Genomic DNA, 16,350 nt, shown 5'->3' on the forward strand with positions numbered 1-16,350 from the left:
GTGAAATGGACTCTTCATTGGTTTAGCCCGTGGTCTTTCTCTTTTCGCCTACTCTTAGCTTATTAATAGCACAATAAATTGATAAACATTATCAGCACGAACCGATATGCGACTAATATATTTGAAAGCCCAGCCATTCAAATATAAGGCCATATGTTTTGGACAATTTCGCAAGTCTCTTTCTAAACTCGCTTCTGCTCAGTTCGTGTGTCCAACAAAAGAATTTAACAAACTAAGTGCAGACCAATTTTAGGTGTTATCAATCATATCTGATAATGACCGCGGCGAACGGCAACGTCGTCAAGGACGACGAAAATCGCTTGTCACATTATAAAACGAATATTGTGTTGGGCGAATCCTTTGCCTCCGCAGACAAAGAAAGCAAAAGCTTGTGAGTTGAAAGATGTGTTTGAAGTATTCATAAAAAAAGGATATACAACATTTAGTTGGGCTATACAAAAAAAAAGTATCTAAAAAGTAACTAATATATTCACGTTAGGAAAATGAAGATGCTAAAATTATGTGATTTTTAAACAACATTAAAAATGGGTAAAAGGAGTATAATGTATTTGTACAAATGTGTGCAACAAGCAGAATAATGCATCTCCGACCCCATAAAGTATATATATTCTTGTTTCAAATACTTGATAAAGTCTTTACTTGATAAAGTCATGCTAAGGCCCTCAAGCTTTTATCTGCAGATATATCAACAGATATATATTAATCAGTTATACGCATGCATAGGGCTTATCCAGTTTTTTTCTTTTTTTGATAACTCTATCAAAAACTATTGTAACCATGATTGTGCACTTTTTCTATGTGTCGTGTGAGTATCGCGAATAGAGTCATAAATTTTATTGTATTCATGAATAAAGAGCCACAAATCGAAAATAAAAGTTGCCTTGTGACACGAACTAATGTTCATTTTAAAAAAGTTAAAGAAAAAGGAGAAATACGATGACAAAGTTGATGAATGATATAAAATACTCAAAATAGTATTCCTAATCTGAGCGTAATGTGGCTTTTTTTTTTTTGCTTTCGAATCTGTCAGCCTTGATTGGTGCTGGGGTCAGCGATAAGGAATGTGCGATTACTTGCGGAACCAATGGGTTGCGAAGGGTTGTTTTCTGGCCAATTTATGACTGGCAATAGTTTGTGTGTGTGTGTGCTTCGAGTGTACTCATAAAAGGCGTGTGCTTTGCGTGTTTTTGTTTTTTATTGCAGCCAACCGAATAAAACGAAAAAGAATTCCAAGCATGACGAATCAACCGATAGCGCCGACGATGACAAGCCAAAGGAAGACATCAAGCCGGTGGGTTTCCTCACAATGTTCCGCTATGCAACATCAAGGGATCGCATGCTCTACTTTATCGGTCTGCTCTGCGCGGTGGCCACGGGCCTGACAACGCCGGCGAACAGCTTGATCTTTGGAAATCTGGCGAACGTAAGTATATCTCGGGTTAACAGGGAGCACGAGGTACTGTCCACTAACTTGTTTACGGCTCATACCTCCGGCACTTAACAACTTAAGTTGATAAAATAACAAATCGAAGTGCTCTCAAGTGCCTTTCATCGATTATATTGAAAGTACTTACAAATGTTTTTATACCCTTGCAGAGGGTATTATAATTTTGTCGTGAGATGTGTAACGCATAGCAGGAGACATCTTCGATAAAGTATATATATTCTTGATTAGTATCAACAGCCGAGTCGATATAGCCATGTCCGTCTGTCCGTCTGCCTGTTTCTGAATCGAGCTACTATATCATATAGCAGCTGCCTTAGGAACGATAGGTCTAAAGGTAGGTTCTTATATGAACAACTTTTCTGCTTATCAAGATATCTTAACCATACTCGGTATTATCTAATTTCCCTGCGCATCTTAGATACGGCCTGCAAGGGTATTATATCTTCGGCGTGCCGAAGATGGCCCTTCTTTTTCGGGTTTTATGATAATGCACATTTAGGTATACATATACATTTAAATACATGGAATAATTTTTTTGACAATTTTTTAGGACATGATTTACTATAGCGGGCTCTTGTCTGGCGCCACATATATGAAAGAATCGTCGGCTACCGAACTCCTCCAGGAATCAGTGCAACAGTTTTCGCTGTACAACACCTATATTGGCATCGTGATGCTGTTCTGCAGTTACATATCCATCACGGTTTTCAATTATGCGGCCCACTCTCAGATAATGAGCATACGTTCCAAGTTTTTCAAATCCGTGCTGCACCAAGACATGACCTGGTACGATATCAATCCGAGCGGAGAGGTTGCCAGCCGAATGAATGAGTAAGTATTCCCTTTAAAAATCCTTCCTATGCGGGAGTCTAATTGCTTGTCTCGCACCCCACAGGGATCTGTCAAAAATGGAGGATGGTCTCGGCGAGAAAGTTGTCATATTTGTGCATTACATAGTCGCATTCGTTGGATCCATTGTCCTGGCCTTTGTCAAGGGCTGGCAGCTGGCCCTCGTGTGCCTGACCAGCTTGCCGGTGACCTTTATAGCCATGGGCTTCGTGGCCGTGGCCACATCCAAGCTGGCCAAACAGGAGGTCAACATGTATGCGGGTGCCGCCATCGTCGCCGAGGAGGCCTTGTCCGGCGTGCGCACGGTCAAGGCGTTCGAGGGTGAATACAAGGAGGTCGCCGCCTACAAGGCGAAAGTCGTTGCGGCCAAGGAGCTGAACATCAAGCGCAATATGTTTTCCGGCATTGGCTTCGGCCTTTTGTGGTTCTTCATCTACGCCTCGTACGCCCTGGCTTTCTGGTATGGCGTTGGCCTGGTTCTCAAGGGACGTGAAGACGTATATTATGAAAACTATACGCCCGGCACTATGATAACCGTGTTCTTCTCCATCATGATGGGCTCGATGAATATAGGCATGGCGTCTCCGTATATTGAGGCATTCGGCATAGCCAAGGGTGCCTGCGCCAAGGTGTTCCACATCATTGAGCAGATCCCAATTATTAATCCGATTGAGCCGCGCGGCCAGAGCCTCAACGAGCCGCTGACAACCATCGAGTTCCGCGACGTCGAGTTCCAGTATCCCACGCGCAAGGAGATACCCATTCTGCAGAAGCTCAACCTGCGAATTCATCGCGGCCAGACGGTGGCTCTGGTGGGCCCCTCGGGCTGTGGCAAGTCCACCTGCATACAGCTGATACAGCGCTTCTACGATCCCCAAGGCGGTGAACTCTTCTTCAACGGCACAAACATCAAGGACATCAATATTAATTGGCTGCGCGAGCGCATCGGCGTGGTCGGCCAGGAGCCGGTGCTCTTCGGCCAGTCCATATACGAGAACATACGCTATGGTCGCGAGGATGCCACCAAGGAGGATATCGAGGCGGCAGCCGCGGCAGCAAATGCTGCCATCTTCATCAAGAAACTGCCCAAGGGCTACGACACGCTCGTGGGAGAGCGCGGAGCTCAATTGTCCGGCGGCCAGAAACAACGCATTGCCATTGCCCGCGCTCTGATCCGTGACCCGGAGATTCTGTTGCTGGATGAGGCCACCTCTGCGCTCGATACGGCCAGCGAGTCAAAGGTGCAGGCCGCCCTGGAGAAGGTCAGCCAGGGACGCACCACCATCATTGTGGCCCATCGTCTGTCCACGGTGCGGCGCGCCGACAAAATCGTGGTGATCAACAATGGCCAGGTCGTCGAGGCCGGCACCCACCAGGAGCTGATGATGCTGAAGAACCACTACTTCAATTTGGTGACCACGCAGATGGGCGATGACGACGGCAGCCTGCTCAGTCCCAGTGGCAACATCTACAAGAACTTTGATATCAAGGATGAGGACGAGGAGGAAATCAAGATAATTCAGGACGACGTCGACGATGAAGTGGCCCAGGTGGACAAAAAGAAGAAGACAAAGCGGGACAAAAACGAAGGCTCACCCATGAGTGGCGTCATGAAGCTGAACCAACCGGAATGGATGCAGATCGCCATCGGCTGCGTATGCTCGATCATAATGGGCTGTGCCATGCCCATTTTCGCGGTGCTCTTCGGCAGCATTCTGCAAGTGCTGCAATCCGATGATCCTGTATACGTGCGGGACAACACCAACGAGTACAGCCTTTACTTCCTGATCGCCGGCATTGTCGTTGGCCTGTCCACCTTTATGCAGATCTACTTCTTCGGCGTGGCGGGCGAACGTCTCACGGAGCGCATTCGGGGTCTCCTCTTCAGCAGCATGCTGAAGCAGGAGGTTTCCTGGTTCGATGATCGTGCCAACGGCACGGGCAGTCTCTGTGCCCGACTGTCAGGCGATGCAGCCGCCGTACAGGGCGTAAGTTGATCAAAGTTTGCCCACTTTCCAATCTGATCCTTATTATCCTTGCAGGCGACAGGTCAGCGTATTGGCAGCATCATCCAATCGATCGCCACCCTGGTGCTGGGCATCGCTCTGGCCATGTACTACGAGTGGAGCCTGGGTCTCGTGGCCATGGCATTCATACCCTTCATTCTGGTCTCCTTTTATTTGCAACGCACTGTCATGGCGCAGGAGAACATGGGCAATGCCAAAATCATGGAGAACACAACGAAACTGGCCGTCGAGGTGGTCTCCAATATACGCACTGTGGTGTCCCTGGGCCGCGAGGACATGTTCCATAACAACTACATTGAAATGCTGACTCCAGCCGTTGAGGTAAGCACTTGAGTCGATGCTCGAGCAAACGCAACTCGAACATGTTGCAGGTCAAACATGTTTGAAGACGGCTTAGCTCAAGTATGACGTTTTTCAATTGAATCACTTGAGTATCGGTACTTGATTTCATTTATATTTATATAGAAATCCAAGAAGAACACGCACTATCGTGGCATTGTCTATGGTCTGGCGAGATCCATGATGTTCTTTGCCTATGCGGCCTGCATGTCCTATGGCGGTTGGTGTGTGGTCAATCGGAATCTGCCGTTCGGCGATGTCTTCAAGTGAGTTTACAGCAAGCCAAGCAAACCTTAGCACAAGATTCCATTAAAAAAACTTTTTGCCTTACAGAGTATCGCAGGCATTGATAATGGGCACGGCATCCATTGCCAGCGCCTTGGCCTTCGCGCCCAACATGCAAAAGGGCATCAGTGCCGCCAATACCATATTGAAATTCCTGGAGCGCAAGCCGCTAATTGCCGACAGTCCTGATGTCTCCTTGAAGCCCTGGCACTCGAAGGGCAATGTGCTCTTCGACAAGGTGGAATTCAGCTATCCCACGCGTCTGGAAGTCCAGGTGCTCCGCGGCCTAATTCTGGCAGTGCAAACGGGCCAAAAGGTGGCTTTGGTGGGTCCATCCGGCTGCGGCAAGTCCACGTGCATTCAGCTACTGCAACGTTTCTACGATGTGGACGCTGGTGCTGTCCGGATCGATGATCAGGATCTCCGACAATTGGCCATTTCGAATCTGCGCATGCAGCTGGGCATTGTCTCGCAGGAGCCGATACTATTCGATCGTAGCATTCGCGAAAATATTGCATATGGTGACAATTCCAGAATAGTCACGGATCAGGAGATCATAGCGGCGGCCAAGAAGTCCAACATACATAGCTTCATTGCCAACCTGCCGCTGGTTAGTCCTTCTTGATATATGATTAAATGGGATAGATAATAACCCCATATCATTTTCTTCTTCTACTTTTGACAGGGCTATGAAACACGTATGGGCGAGAAGGGCACACAGTTATCCGGAGGACAGAAACAGCGTATTGCCATTGCTCGAGCCCTTATCAGAAATCCGAAAATTCTCCTGCTGGATGAGGCCACATCCGCATTGGATGCGGAAAGTGAGAAGGTGAGTTGGAAAATGTTTTAGATATCAAAGAAAAACGACACCCGGAAGGGAGAATCTGGTCATGTTTGGTGTTTATGTTATATATATTATTATATATTGATCTCGATTATAGTATTGCTCCATACAATATATTTAAATGTTTATTTCCGATATTTAACAGATCGTTCAAGAGGCATTGGATGCGGCCGCCGAAGGACGCACCACAATTAGCATAGCCCACAGATTATCGACCATTGTCGACTCGGATATTATCTATGTGTTCGAGAATGGAGTCGTCTGTGAGAGCGGCACCCACAAAGAACTGCTCCAGAACCGTGGACTCTACTATACATTGTACAAACTGCAAACAGGCGCCATGTAAATGGCACTCTAGGCTAACGAATTTCGATCAATGACAACCTAGGATCTAAGCGCGACTAGTATTATACTGTAAATAAAACAGACACATCTAATTCGATAGGAACATTTTAGCACATAAGAAATCAAAACATATTTATGAATTTACCGACATTGTTGGGCACATTTTAAACTCAATAAATTTTGTAAAAATTAAATTCTAATAAGCAGGAGGCGTGCAGTCGCTTACAGTCACAGTAGAAGAACTTTTGCTCTAAGGAAGTAACTGTCAAACTATAATTTAAAAGTTGGATTAAATTTGGTAACTCCTACTTTGGAGTTATTTTTTGAGCGATCCCTGCACGTAATCAATATTCTCTAACAAAAAACCCTGAGAACAGAGTATAAAAATGTTAAAATAACATGCGACCGTTAATGATATTAACATTGGCATTATTAACATTTACATAATCTTAACATTAACATGAATCATTCTTTGATTGGGACCCAAACGCGATCTGAAAGTAATTTCTAAATGCGAATCAGCTTTATTTAAGATACTGATCACGGTAGCGTATAGGTAATTATTCACCTGGATTATAATAAATATTAATTAAAATGTCACGAATTTAAATCAAAACCATGTTAATTGACAAAACATTTGAGTTTTTAACCCGGTCCCTTACATATGTTTGCTTTAATTATATTTTCCATAACACACCAGTCTTTGATAAGATAACGAATAAATATGGACATATAGATAACCTATTGTATTGTTAAGCCGGCAAATGGCAAAATTATAGGGCATAAAACATTCTATAATGTCAAGTCAGTTTGTGTGCCAAACTGCATCAATTCCGACAGCTCTTTGTTTCCATTTTACTTTACTTTTAATGTCGCCCTTGAAAGTCAAAATCCCTCCTGGCATACAGATGAAACACAGAAGTTTTTTAAAAATCAATATTTAATTGCTAGACAAAATGAAGCACAGCTTATTTAGTTACAGAAATTTGTTCAAATATATATTACGACCACTCAGAGCTGCATACAGGGCATCTGCTAGTCGGGCACTCTCTTGTTTAATACACTCATAATTCGAATTGTACAAGTAGTAAAACATTTGTATGTTCAAATTGTAAATAATATTTTTGCTCATGTATATTTAAAGTTTACATATGTATTGCGACTGTGATTGCATTTTACCCAGTCAACTTTTTGGTTATCCACTGGAAACCAAATAAAAATTTTGCTTAAATTATGACTTCCGATCTGCCAACGTGCCATTGTCTCATGTGGTTTTTGTAAGATTTTGGCTTGTGCTGCCTGTGCTCGTTATTGTACAACTAAAACTAGTTTAAAATAAACGTAAAGTAAAAATAAGGAAAATCTTACAGTAAGCACAACACAACTTCCACCACAGATTTACAATTGATTCCGATCCAGACGTTCGAGTGCATTATAAACAAAAAAAACTTAATGCAACTGTCGTGACTTCGAGTTGTGTTTCGTTGATCGTCGGTGTCAGCATCTCTTGGGTCGTAGGTCCTCGCATGGTACAATATAATTTGGGTAAATGCCTTTTTGCTTATGAGTGGGGTCAGGGAACTATATATATATATACATAAATATATATATATGATTTTGAAGAATCAGGAATATGATGTGCTTTTGTTTTGTTTTAACATAGAACTTAATCGAAATCCAAATGTGATTATTATGAAATATGGGAACAACTACGACTATGTTTGCCTAATTTAGTTCTTCTCCTCCTTCTTGGCCTCGCCAGAAGTTTCGCCCGAACTGCTGCTGCTGCTGCCACCGCTGGAGCTGCTCTCGCGTTCGGCGGACATCTGCAAAATAAATCAAAGTTCGATTCATGATCAAATACACAACTCATATTTGTTGGCGCCTACCTTCTTGTATGCCATCTCGAAGAGCTTCAGTGAGGACTGCTGCAGCTGAGTGGTAGCCTTCCTGACCTCCTCTGGATCGGCGGTCTCCTTGTTGGCCAGCAGGGTGCGCAGATCAGCAATTTCTTTTTTCAGCTTCTCACACTAAAAAGAAATTCATATTATTATTAACCAAACCTTGTCGAGTTATGGTTATCTATTGCGAACCTCTTCAGCGGGCAACTGGCTCTTAAATTCTTCCATTTTGGTCTCTGTGTCGTGTACAATGCTCTCGCCCTGGTTAACAATTTCGATCAGTTCGCGCTTCTTCTTATCAGCACTGGCGTATTCTTCGGCCTTCTTGATCATGTTTTCGATTTCATCCTTGCTGAGGCCTCCGCTCGACTGGATCACAATCTGTTGCTCCTTGCCGGTACCCTTGTCCTTGGCAGAGACATGCACTATGCCGTTGGCATCAATATCGAAGACAACCTCAATCTGAGGCACACCACGGGGCGCTGGCGGAATGCCGACCAGTGTGAAGGAGCCCAGCAGTTTGTTGTCGTTAGCCATTTCACGCTCGCCCTGGTGCACCTTAATCTCAACCTGAGTCTGGCCATCGCTAGCCGTTGAGAACACCTGCGACTTTTTGGTGGGAATGGTGGTATTGCGCGAAATCAGGCGCGTGAAAACACCGCCCAACGTCTCAATACCCAACGAGAGGGGAGTGACATCAAGCAGAAGCACATCAGTGACATCGCCGGCCAAGACACCGCCCTGAACGGCGGCACCAACGGCAACAGCTTCATCGGGATTCACCGAACGCGAAGGCTGGCGTCCGAACAGTTCCTGCACTGTGGACTGCACCTTGGGCATACGCGTCATGCCGCCGACCAACAGAACTTCACCGATTTCAGACTTAGATACCTCGGCATCGGACAACGCCTTCTGGCATGGCTGAATGGTGCGCTTGATGAGATCACCGACAAGGCTTTCCAGCTTGGAGCGAGTCATTTTCAGATTCATGTGCTGGGGTCCAGCGGAGTCCATGGTCAGATAGGGCAAATTGATGTCTGTTTGTTGTGATGACGACAGCTCGCACTTAGCCTTCTCCGCTGCCTCCTTAAGACGCTGCATGGCAATATTGTCCTTGCGTATATCAATACCGCTGTCCTTTTTGAACTCGGACACCAAAAAGTTCACGATGGCATTGTCGAAATCCTCTCCGCCCAGCAGAGTGTCGCCGTTGGTGGACTTCACCTCGAAGACGCCCTTTTGGATTTCCAAAATGGAAATATCAAAAGTACCACCGCCCAAATCGTATACAGCAATACTGCAAGGCATAACAAATAGATTATAATTAGATGGCTTTTGAAACTGCCACGCATTAACTTACATTTTATCTTCGGTCTTGTCCATACCGTAAGCCAGCGCTGCTGCTGTTGGCTCATTAATAACGCGCAAGACATTCAGGCCAGCGATTTGACCAGCATCCTTGGTAGCCTGACGCTGCGAGTCGTTGAAGTAGGCGGGCACAGTGACCACGGCATTCTTGACGGGTGTGTTGAGGTACGCCTCAGCGGTCTCCTTCATCTTGATGAGAATGAAGGCACCGATTTGTGAGGGCGAGTACACTTTGCCATCTGTGGAGGATACCCAGGCATCGCCATTGGAAGCCTTCACAACTTTGTACGACAGATTAGTGATATCCTTCTTCACCTCAGGATCATCAAAGCGGCGGCCAATCAGACGCTTTGTGGCATAAAAAGTGTTTGCCGAGTTGGTGACCGCCTGACGCTTTGCCGGCATGCCAACCAAACGTTCGCCATCCTTGGTGAAAGCAACATGTGAGGGTGTTGTGCGCGCGCCCTCCGCATTCTCAATCACCTTGGCTTGTTTGCCCTCCATCACAGCCAAGCAGGAGTTGGTGGTGCCCAAATCAATGCCGATGACAGCACCCTTAACTTCGCCAGATCTGAGGGCAGCGAAAAATACAAAATAAAAGAACACGTGTTAAAAATAGATATTCGCGAATTTGATAAGACTAAGCGATAAGCGCTGGGGTCAACAGTAAGTGTTGTACAACTCAATTCTGAACCAGTTTGTACGGACTAATTGAAATTAACATTTCAATGGAAATTGATATCAAGAAACATCTTAGGAAAACAAATTTTGAAGATTTGCTACAATGCATTAAAAAATTTATATAAGCCTGACCTTAAAAAGTATTAGTATAAAATCAATTTATTGAAAATAATAAGCAGAGCGAACCACTGTTCAACTTAAGAAATGAACTACCAATTGCATTTGAACAAGAGTGCCCAACACTGCCAAGAACTGCATGTTACAGTATGTGCGCATGTTTGTATGTAGTTTGTGTCTGCTTGTTTTTTACAAAAAAAAATATTAAAACCAACAAAAAGAAAGATTAAAGATACTGATGCAATTTTGTACCTCAAATGGCAATTGAAATTGAATACGTAACTATTGTCGAAAATAACGACATAAATCTATTACATAAGTAGCCGCATATTGTTTGATTTGAAGTTTATCGCCGCATTGGTGTGCGGCAAATCAACATGTGTAACATAAGCTGTTAAATGAAAGTTCACTTACTTGTAACGCATTTGACCAGAGAATCCATTGCAGGCACCGGGCAGATTCTGTAAATAGCACAAGTATGCGTTTATTATTTATTATACGTGAATCGTATGTAAGAACATGAATTGCTAGAACATGCCGCTCGTGGTATTATGTAAAGCTGATTTGTACTTACGCGGAATATGCTAGAACCTGCAGGCATATTCGATGATGCTGCAAGGCTGGCCTGGCGCGCAAGGCGTGGCAAAAGTTTGGGAACGCGCAGCATATTGGTATATTACTTTCTTAATTTCACACTGCTACTAGTTATCAAATAAAACAGCTGCAAACTGCACCGCTTTAAGGCGAAAATTTCGTCAGAGCGAACCACGAGCACGTTTCCCTTACGAGGGCTGGATAAAGACAGAAGACAGAGATGTGAACAGCGCTCAGGAACAGTCGGTTTTGACGGAATTGAAACAAAACACGCAGCGTTGCATTGAGTGTGACCCACAGAGCTGCCAGCGTTTTTAAGTGGCAAGTGTATTTGTGTGATTTCTTTAAATTATTTACAAAGCTTTGCAGATTTGATTTGAAATTTGTGTATTTAATAATTCGGCAATACAAACTGTAATAGCTTATGTTGTGAACAGTTTGATTTATGACGTTAGAGGCTCGCCTTCTCCAAAAGATCTGTCCGAAACACCCTGTGTGTGAGGTTTTCCCAGCGTTTCGTGTTCCATCACACGTGTTGTTATTATTGCGTAAAGTAAATCACAAAAAAAAATAGTTTCAAAATTTTCACCAAAATTGAATCATAAAACGTCGGTTCGACCGATGCTGCTTCTGCCGCCTTTGTATAGCCGGTACATTAGACACTCTGAGCGTAATCTGTCGACAGTCTAACTCGAATATTCGGCGTTATGGCATCGGACAATGAATCCGACGCCGAACTCGATGAAAACTACTACACGTTTCTTAATTTACCGCGAAATGTAAGTGCATCCAGTGTCCTCCCTCAAGTATATGAACAACTTTGCAATAATCTGTTTGATTGTAGGCCACCACCGAGCAGATTAACAGCGCGTACCGGAAGCAGAGTCGCATTTACCATCCGGACAAACATACGGACCCGGATAGCAAAAAGAAAGCAGAAATTATGTTCAATCGTACAAAACGCGCCTATGAGGTCCTCTCGGATCCGCACCAGCGAGCTATTTACGACTCGGTTGGTGAGAAGGGCCTCAAAACGGAAGGTTGGGAAATAGTTCACCGGACAAGGACACCGGCAGAGATAAGGGAAGAATATGAGCGCCTGGCACAAGCTGCCGCCGAGCGTCGTTTACAACAACGCACAAATCCGCGAGGAAACATCACCATCAATGTAAATGCCACGGAAATATTTACGCCCTATGATGACTCTGAGATGCCGCGCGTGGAGATCGGATCCATGAGCATTGCGCAGTCGATCGAGGCGCCCATAACCCGCAAGGATATGATTGTCATGAGTGGCAATCTGTATTCATCCAATGGCACCGGCACTGGCGTATTCATGGTTGCGGGCCGTCGGCTTCTGAACAAAGGCTGGATGGAGGTTTGCCTCGGCGCGGGCAATGGCTTTCTTTTGGGTTTTAAGGGTAAGCGAATTGGCTTAAGAACTGCGCTATATGCGGTCTATTAGGTAGTTAAGATCTGTATATGCATCGGCAACAGGTGGACGCACTCTTACACCTAAGCTGACGCTCAACGGCGGCACCAACATGAGTTTCCAGGAGAATGGTGTAATACCCGCCGTGTTTTCCACCTTGGCTGTCCAGCTTGACAAGCACACCGTTGGCAGTCTGACTCTCAATGCTGGTCCTCATTCGTCCATGTCCACGCAGATCGATCACTCCAACGACCAGCATGCCATAAGCACATCCTTTGTGATAGGAACGCCGCATGTCTACTTTGGACTCTCCTATACAAGAAAGATGCTGGAGAACGAGCTGAAGCTGAAACTAGCGACCAAGTGAGGAGCATAATTTTCAACATACAATGTCATGGTATTAACCAATTTCTTTTATTTTGCAGAGTGGGAACTTTTGGATTTGTGGGCGAATACGGAGTGGAGAAAAAAGTTTCTAAATATAGCTCGGTGATAGCAACCGTTTCCGTTGGCGTGCCTTCCGGAGTCATACTCAAATTAAAGTGAGTGGAGCTTGTATTGAGAGTAATTAGCTTGCCAAATAACCATTTATGATTCCAGAATAATACGTTCAAATCAGTCGTATGTGTTCCCTATACATCTAAGCGATGAAATAGTGCCTGCAGCCGTTTTTTATGCCTCGGTGACGCCGATAATTGCGTGGTTTTTCGTGAAAAAGACCATCATGGATCCCATGGAAGCCGATCGCAAAAACATCGAAGTGGAGCGCTCGAAGCGACAGAATGAGCAGCGTTTAGCCGCCAAGAAAATGGAGGCAATGGCAGCAATACACCTGATGCAGAGCACCTATAATCGCATCATAAGCGAGGAGCAGAAGCGAAAGGGGCTGATCATCAAGAGAGCAATATATGGATGCGTTAGCGACGACAGCTCGCAATTTAAGCCCGAAGCATCACATGATGTAACAGTGCCTATCCAGTGCCTAGTCAGAGACGGAACATTACAGTTGTATGAATCGTCAAAGGTGCGCTGCTCTTAATACTATACTATATGCGAACAGTACTCAATATTTATTTGACTTTTGATTGCAGAGCGATTTACCTGGCTTTTTTGATCCGAGTTTGGGAGATGATAAGATCTTGCGTATAGAGTATACACATAATGATGTATTGAAATTGGTCAATATAAAGGATAATGAGCCATTACGACTGCCAGAATAGAACGCATTGCAATTTGTAAAAAATCTTCAGTTTCCATGTTTAAAAATTGTTTTTATAATTAATAGTAGACGTACAAATAAAAAAAAAACTGAAAACAGGCAAATTTGTCCATAAAAGTAAGAGTTTCTCCATAAGCTGCATTCAGTGCTGTATTCGAGTTATATATTTTAAACAGACTTTGCCCAATAGAAAGGTGGGACCCCCTCTTAAATAAACCGTATAGTTTTGCCAATTTCAAATTGTGCCGCCAATGGACCAAGGAGCACGAAACACCCTGTTGTTGCTTTTTTTTCGCGAATCAAAATCAGCTGTTCGGCAACGTGGTGCATTTGGAATCGAACAATAATATTTGTACTTTTAAGCTGAAAACGATGCAGTAATATTAAAATGCTATTAAAAATAGGAATCAACTCGAATAAGGAATGATGCAATCGATGGACCATGTTCATATTTACAAAAGCGAATCTCATACGCTTTGTGGTCGGCGCAATATGTCTCCTGCTGGTGCTCAACTTTTTGTGGACATCGGAGTCGGACGGATCCAGCAGCACGTCGCTAAGCAAGCTGAGGTAAGTGCGAGAAACATCTATTTACTTAGCACCCTTGCATTAATTTATTAATTGTCTGATTGCAGCATACGACGTGTGCACAAATATGCACACATCCACAGCAGAAACGACAGCGGAAGTGGCATTGGGAGGAACTCAAACATGGCTGGGCATAAGTTGCCCACCGCTCCTTTGGCCCTATCCAAAGAGCGTGAGTTGCACAACGAACGCAACTCAACCTTAACGACTGTGATTGCGATTGCAAACTTTACTTCCATTCCACAAGACTTACCGCACGCGCATCCGCACCCGCACCCGCAAGATTTTGCAAACAGCACACTCAATCCGCAATTACATCCGACCCAAAACTGCACTGATCCCGATCCCCGAGATGGTAAGTGCTTAAGCTAAACATATGTTTGAGATTCTAGTAACGTATCATTTAGGTGGACCCATCACGCCCAACACAACACTCGAATCTCTTGATATTATTGAGGCAGAGCTGGGCCCATTGCTGCGTCCTGGTGGCGCATATCAGCCAAGTGATTGCATTGCCCAATACCATGTTGCCATTGTTGTGCCCTTCCGCGACCGCTACGCACACCTTTCGGTCTTCCTACGCAACATACATCCGTTCCTAATGAAACAGCGCATTGCCTATCGTATATTTATTATAGAGCAAACCAATGGCAAGCCCTTTAATCGTGCGGCTATGATGAACATTGGTTACTTGGAGGCCTTAAAGCTTTATCGGTGGGACTGTTTTATATTCCACGATGTCGACCTTTTACCTTTGGATGAACGCAATCTGTACAACTGTCCACGTCAACCGCGGCACATGTCCGTTGCAATTGACACGCTGAACTTCAAGTATGTTGTTGCAATCTCCATAGATGTCAATTTTGATTAATTTTGGATTGGTTCATTGAACAGGTTGCCTTATCGCTCAATATTTGGCGGAGTTTCTGCCATGACACGACAGCAGTTCCAGGCTGTAAACGGCTTTTCGAATTCTTTCTTTGGCTGGGGTGGCGAGGACGACGATATGTCCAACAGGTAGTACATTGATAATATGAATATGAATAAATGTATATGCATAATAATTACTTTGCAGATTGAAACACGCGAACCTATTCATATCACGTTACCCAATAAATATAGCTCGCTATAAAATGTTGAAACATCAGAAAGAAAAAGCAAATCCAAAACGGTGCAGTGTGATTGCCTTTAATGCATAACTTTGCGATATTAACTTTGTTTTTCTATTTGTAGCTATGAAAATCTGCAGAATGGTATCGGTAAAATTGAAATGGATGGCATCAATTCGATTAAATATGAGATCTACAGCATCAAAGAATTCCCGACCTTTACTTGGTACTTAGCTGAGCTAAAGAATTCCGAGCGAAAGAGTTAGCCAAACACACAGACAGACAGACAGACACAGACCGAGCAGTTTGTTCTCGAACTTCTCTAAAGACAAAGTTGCAAACGCGAATCTCAATTTCGTGCAATATTTACTTATGTGTATGTACAAATGACAACATTACTTTTTCAAAGTAGCCTAATTATCTCGAATAATAGACACACAATTATTGTGTACGTAGCGTGTCCAGTCAATATAGAAATACATATGTACTTTAGTAGTACTGCTAGCCCCATTTATAATATATTCTATATATTCTAGCGAATATATAGATTTTGTTGATTTTTGTTTCTTCCTTCTAATTTTATTATGAATCTCTCTATAAAAAAACAAGACAAAAATTCTACACCAATTCCTACAAGGTGAAATGTAGATATTACTTTTGTGATATACAAATTGTTATTCGATCAAAACGATAATTAAAAGAAAAATGAAAATATATGAACTTCGGCATGCCGAAACTTCAACATACCCTTGCAGATGACCTGCAGAGTATTGGTCTGATATACTAATCTTAAGTATAAATTTTGAAATATCAAAGACAACTTTTATTTGACTGAGTACTCCAATGGCAGCTCCATTTAGTAATCCGATCCAAATATCAACAACTGGATAACTGGCGCAGCTTAAATGGCTTTAAACAAAAAAAACTACTCTCGAATTATATCAGCCTCTGCAAGGGTGTTGATTATTATCTACCATACTTTAATATACAATACCAAATGTAACACTTATTATAAAATACATTTTACTATACCAGAATAAAACTTTTACTATATTAACAGTCTTGAGTTGTTGCGCCTGTTATCATAATCAAAAAAATAATAATAATTTCGTAAATTCAATTAAGAAATCTATTTTTGAAAAAAGCTCACTTTGTTTGATAATTGAAATTCAGCTCCCGAG

At 43.5% G+C, this 16,350-nt stretch overlaps 4 protein-coding genes across 4 annotated transcripts; 3 read left to right on the top strand and 1 right to left on the bottom strand.

The window, feature by feature from the left end:
- Nucleotides 1-209: 209 nt before the first annotated feature.
- LOC115761020 (ATP-dependent translocase ABCB1-like) lies at nt 210-7,544 on the top strand. The gene is made up of 9 exons (XM_030702634.1): nt 210-391; nt 1,225-1,444; nt 2,019-2,299; nt 2,364-4,305; nt 4,360-4,665; nt 4,810-4,949; nt 5,017-5,578; nt 5,654-5,800; nt 5,961-7,544. The coding sequence occupies exons 1-9, from the start codon at nt 276-278 to the stop codon at nt 6,159-6,161; spliced, it is 3,915 nt and encodes a 1,304-aa protein (XP_030558494.1). The 5' UTR covers nt 210-275; the 3' UTR covers nt 6,162-7,544.
- Nucleotides 7,377-11,234, bottom strand: LOC115761021 (heat shock 70 kDa protein cognate 5). Its single transcript, XM_030702635.1, has 6 exons — nt 10,802-11,234; nt 10,642-10,688; nt 9,422-10,000; nt 8,254-9,358; nt 8,050-8,190; nt 7,377-7,986 (listed from the first exon to the last, which is right to left on the bottom strand). The coding sequence occupies exons 1-6, from the start codon at nt 10,892-10,894 to the stop codon at nt 7,891-7,893; spliced, it is 2,061 nt and encodes a 686-aa protein (XP_030558495.1). The 5' UTR covers nt 10,895-11,234; the 3' UTR covers nt 7,377-7,890.
- A 103-nt stretch (nt 11,235-11,337) lies between these two features.
- Nucleotides 11,338-13,545, top strand: LOC115761022 (dnaJ homolog subfamily C member 11). Its single transcript, XM_030702636.1, has 6 exons — nt 11,338-11,600; nt 11,666-12,242; nt 12,319-12,616; nt 12,679-12,795; nt 12,854-13,277; nt 13,345-13,545. The coding sequence occupies exons 1-6, from the start codon at nt 11,529-11,531 to the stop codon at nt 13,471-13,473; spliced, it is 1,617 nt and encodes a 538-aa protein (XP_030558496.1). The 5' UTR covers nt 11,338-11,528; the 3' UTR covers nt 13,474-13,545.
- A 268-nt stretch (nt 13,546-13,813) lies between these two features.
- LOC115760627 (beta-1,4-N-acetylgalactosaminyltransferase bre-4) lies at nt 13,814-16,214 on the top strand. The gene is made up of 6 exons (XM_030702078.1): nt 13,814-14,042; nt 14,108-14,415; nt 14,468-14,891; nt 14,955-15,077; nt 15,136-15,231; nt 15,294-16,214. The coding sequence occupies exons 1-6, from the start codon at nt 13,915-13,917 to the stop codon at nt 15,433-15,435; spliced, it is 1,221 nt and encodes a 406-aa protein (XP_030557938.1). The 5' UTR covers nt 13,814-13,914; the 3' UTR covers nt 15,436-16,214.
- Nucleotides 16,215-16,350: the final 136 nt, after the last annotated feature.

This window comes from Drosophila novamexicana, unplaced genomic scaffold (assembly GCF_003285875.2).
Source record: "Drosophila novamexicana strain 15010-1031.04,08,12 unplaced genomic scaffold, DnovRS2.1 tig00000462-arrow-pilon, whole genome shotgun sequence".
Taxonomy (NCBI): Eukaryota; Metazoa; Arthropoda; class Insecta; order Diptera; family Drosophilidae; genus Drosophila; species Drosophila novamexicana.

Coding starts and splice junctions, on each gene's coding strand:
- LOC115761022 (XM_030702636.1), top strand. CDS start 11,529: ATGGCATCGGACAATGAATCCGACGCCGAACTCGATGAAAACTACTAC. Junction 12,796..12,853: donor GGAGTCATACTCAAATTAAA/GTGAGTGGAGCT, acceptor TTATGATTCCAG/AATAATACGTTCAAATCAGT. Junction 13,278..13,344: donor AGTTGTATGAATCGTCAAAG/GTGCGCTGCTCT, acceptor TTTTGATTGCAG/AGCGATTTACCTGGCTTTTT.
- LOC115761020 (XM_030702634.1), top strand. CDS start 276: ATGACCGCGGCGAACGGCAACGTCGTCAAGGACGACGAAAATCGCTTG. Junction 392..1,224: donor GACAAAGAAAGCAAAAGCTT/GTGAGTTGAAAG, acceptor TTTTTATTGCAG/CCAACCGAATAAAACGAAAA. Junction 5,579..5,653: donor TCATTGCCAACCTGCCGCTG/GTTAGTCCTTCT, acceptor TACTTTTGACAG/GGCTATGAAACACGTATGGG.
- LOC115760627 (XM_030702078.1), top strand. CDS start 13,915: ATGTTCATATTTACAAAAGCGAATCTCATACGCTTTGTGGTCGGCGCA. Junction 14,416..14,467: donor TGATCCCGATCCCCGAGATG/GTAAGTGCTTAA, acceptor CGTATCATTTAG/GTGGACCCATCACGCCCAAC. Junction 15,078..15,135: donor GACGACGATATGTCCAACAG/GTAGTACATTGA, acceptor ATTACTTTGCAG/ATTGAAACACGCGAACCTAT.
- LOC115761021 (XM_030702635.1), bottom strand. CDS start 10,894: ATGCTGCGCGTTCCCAAACTTTTGCCACGCCTTGCGCGCCAGGCCAGC. Junction 10,689..10,801: donor CAGGTTCTAGCATATTCCGC/GTAAGTACAAAT, acceptor TGCTATTTACAG/AATCTGCCCGGTGCCTGCAA. Junction 9,359..9,421: donor GACAAGACCGAAGATAAAAT/GTAAGTTAATGC, acceptor TATGCCTTGCAG/TATTGCTGTATACGATTTGG.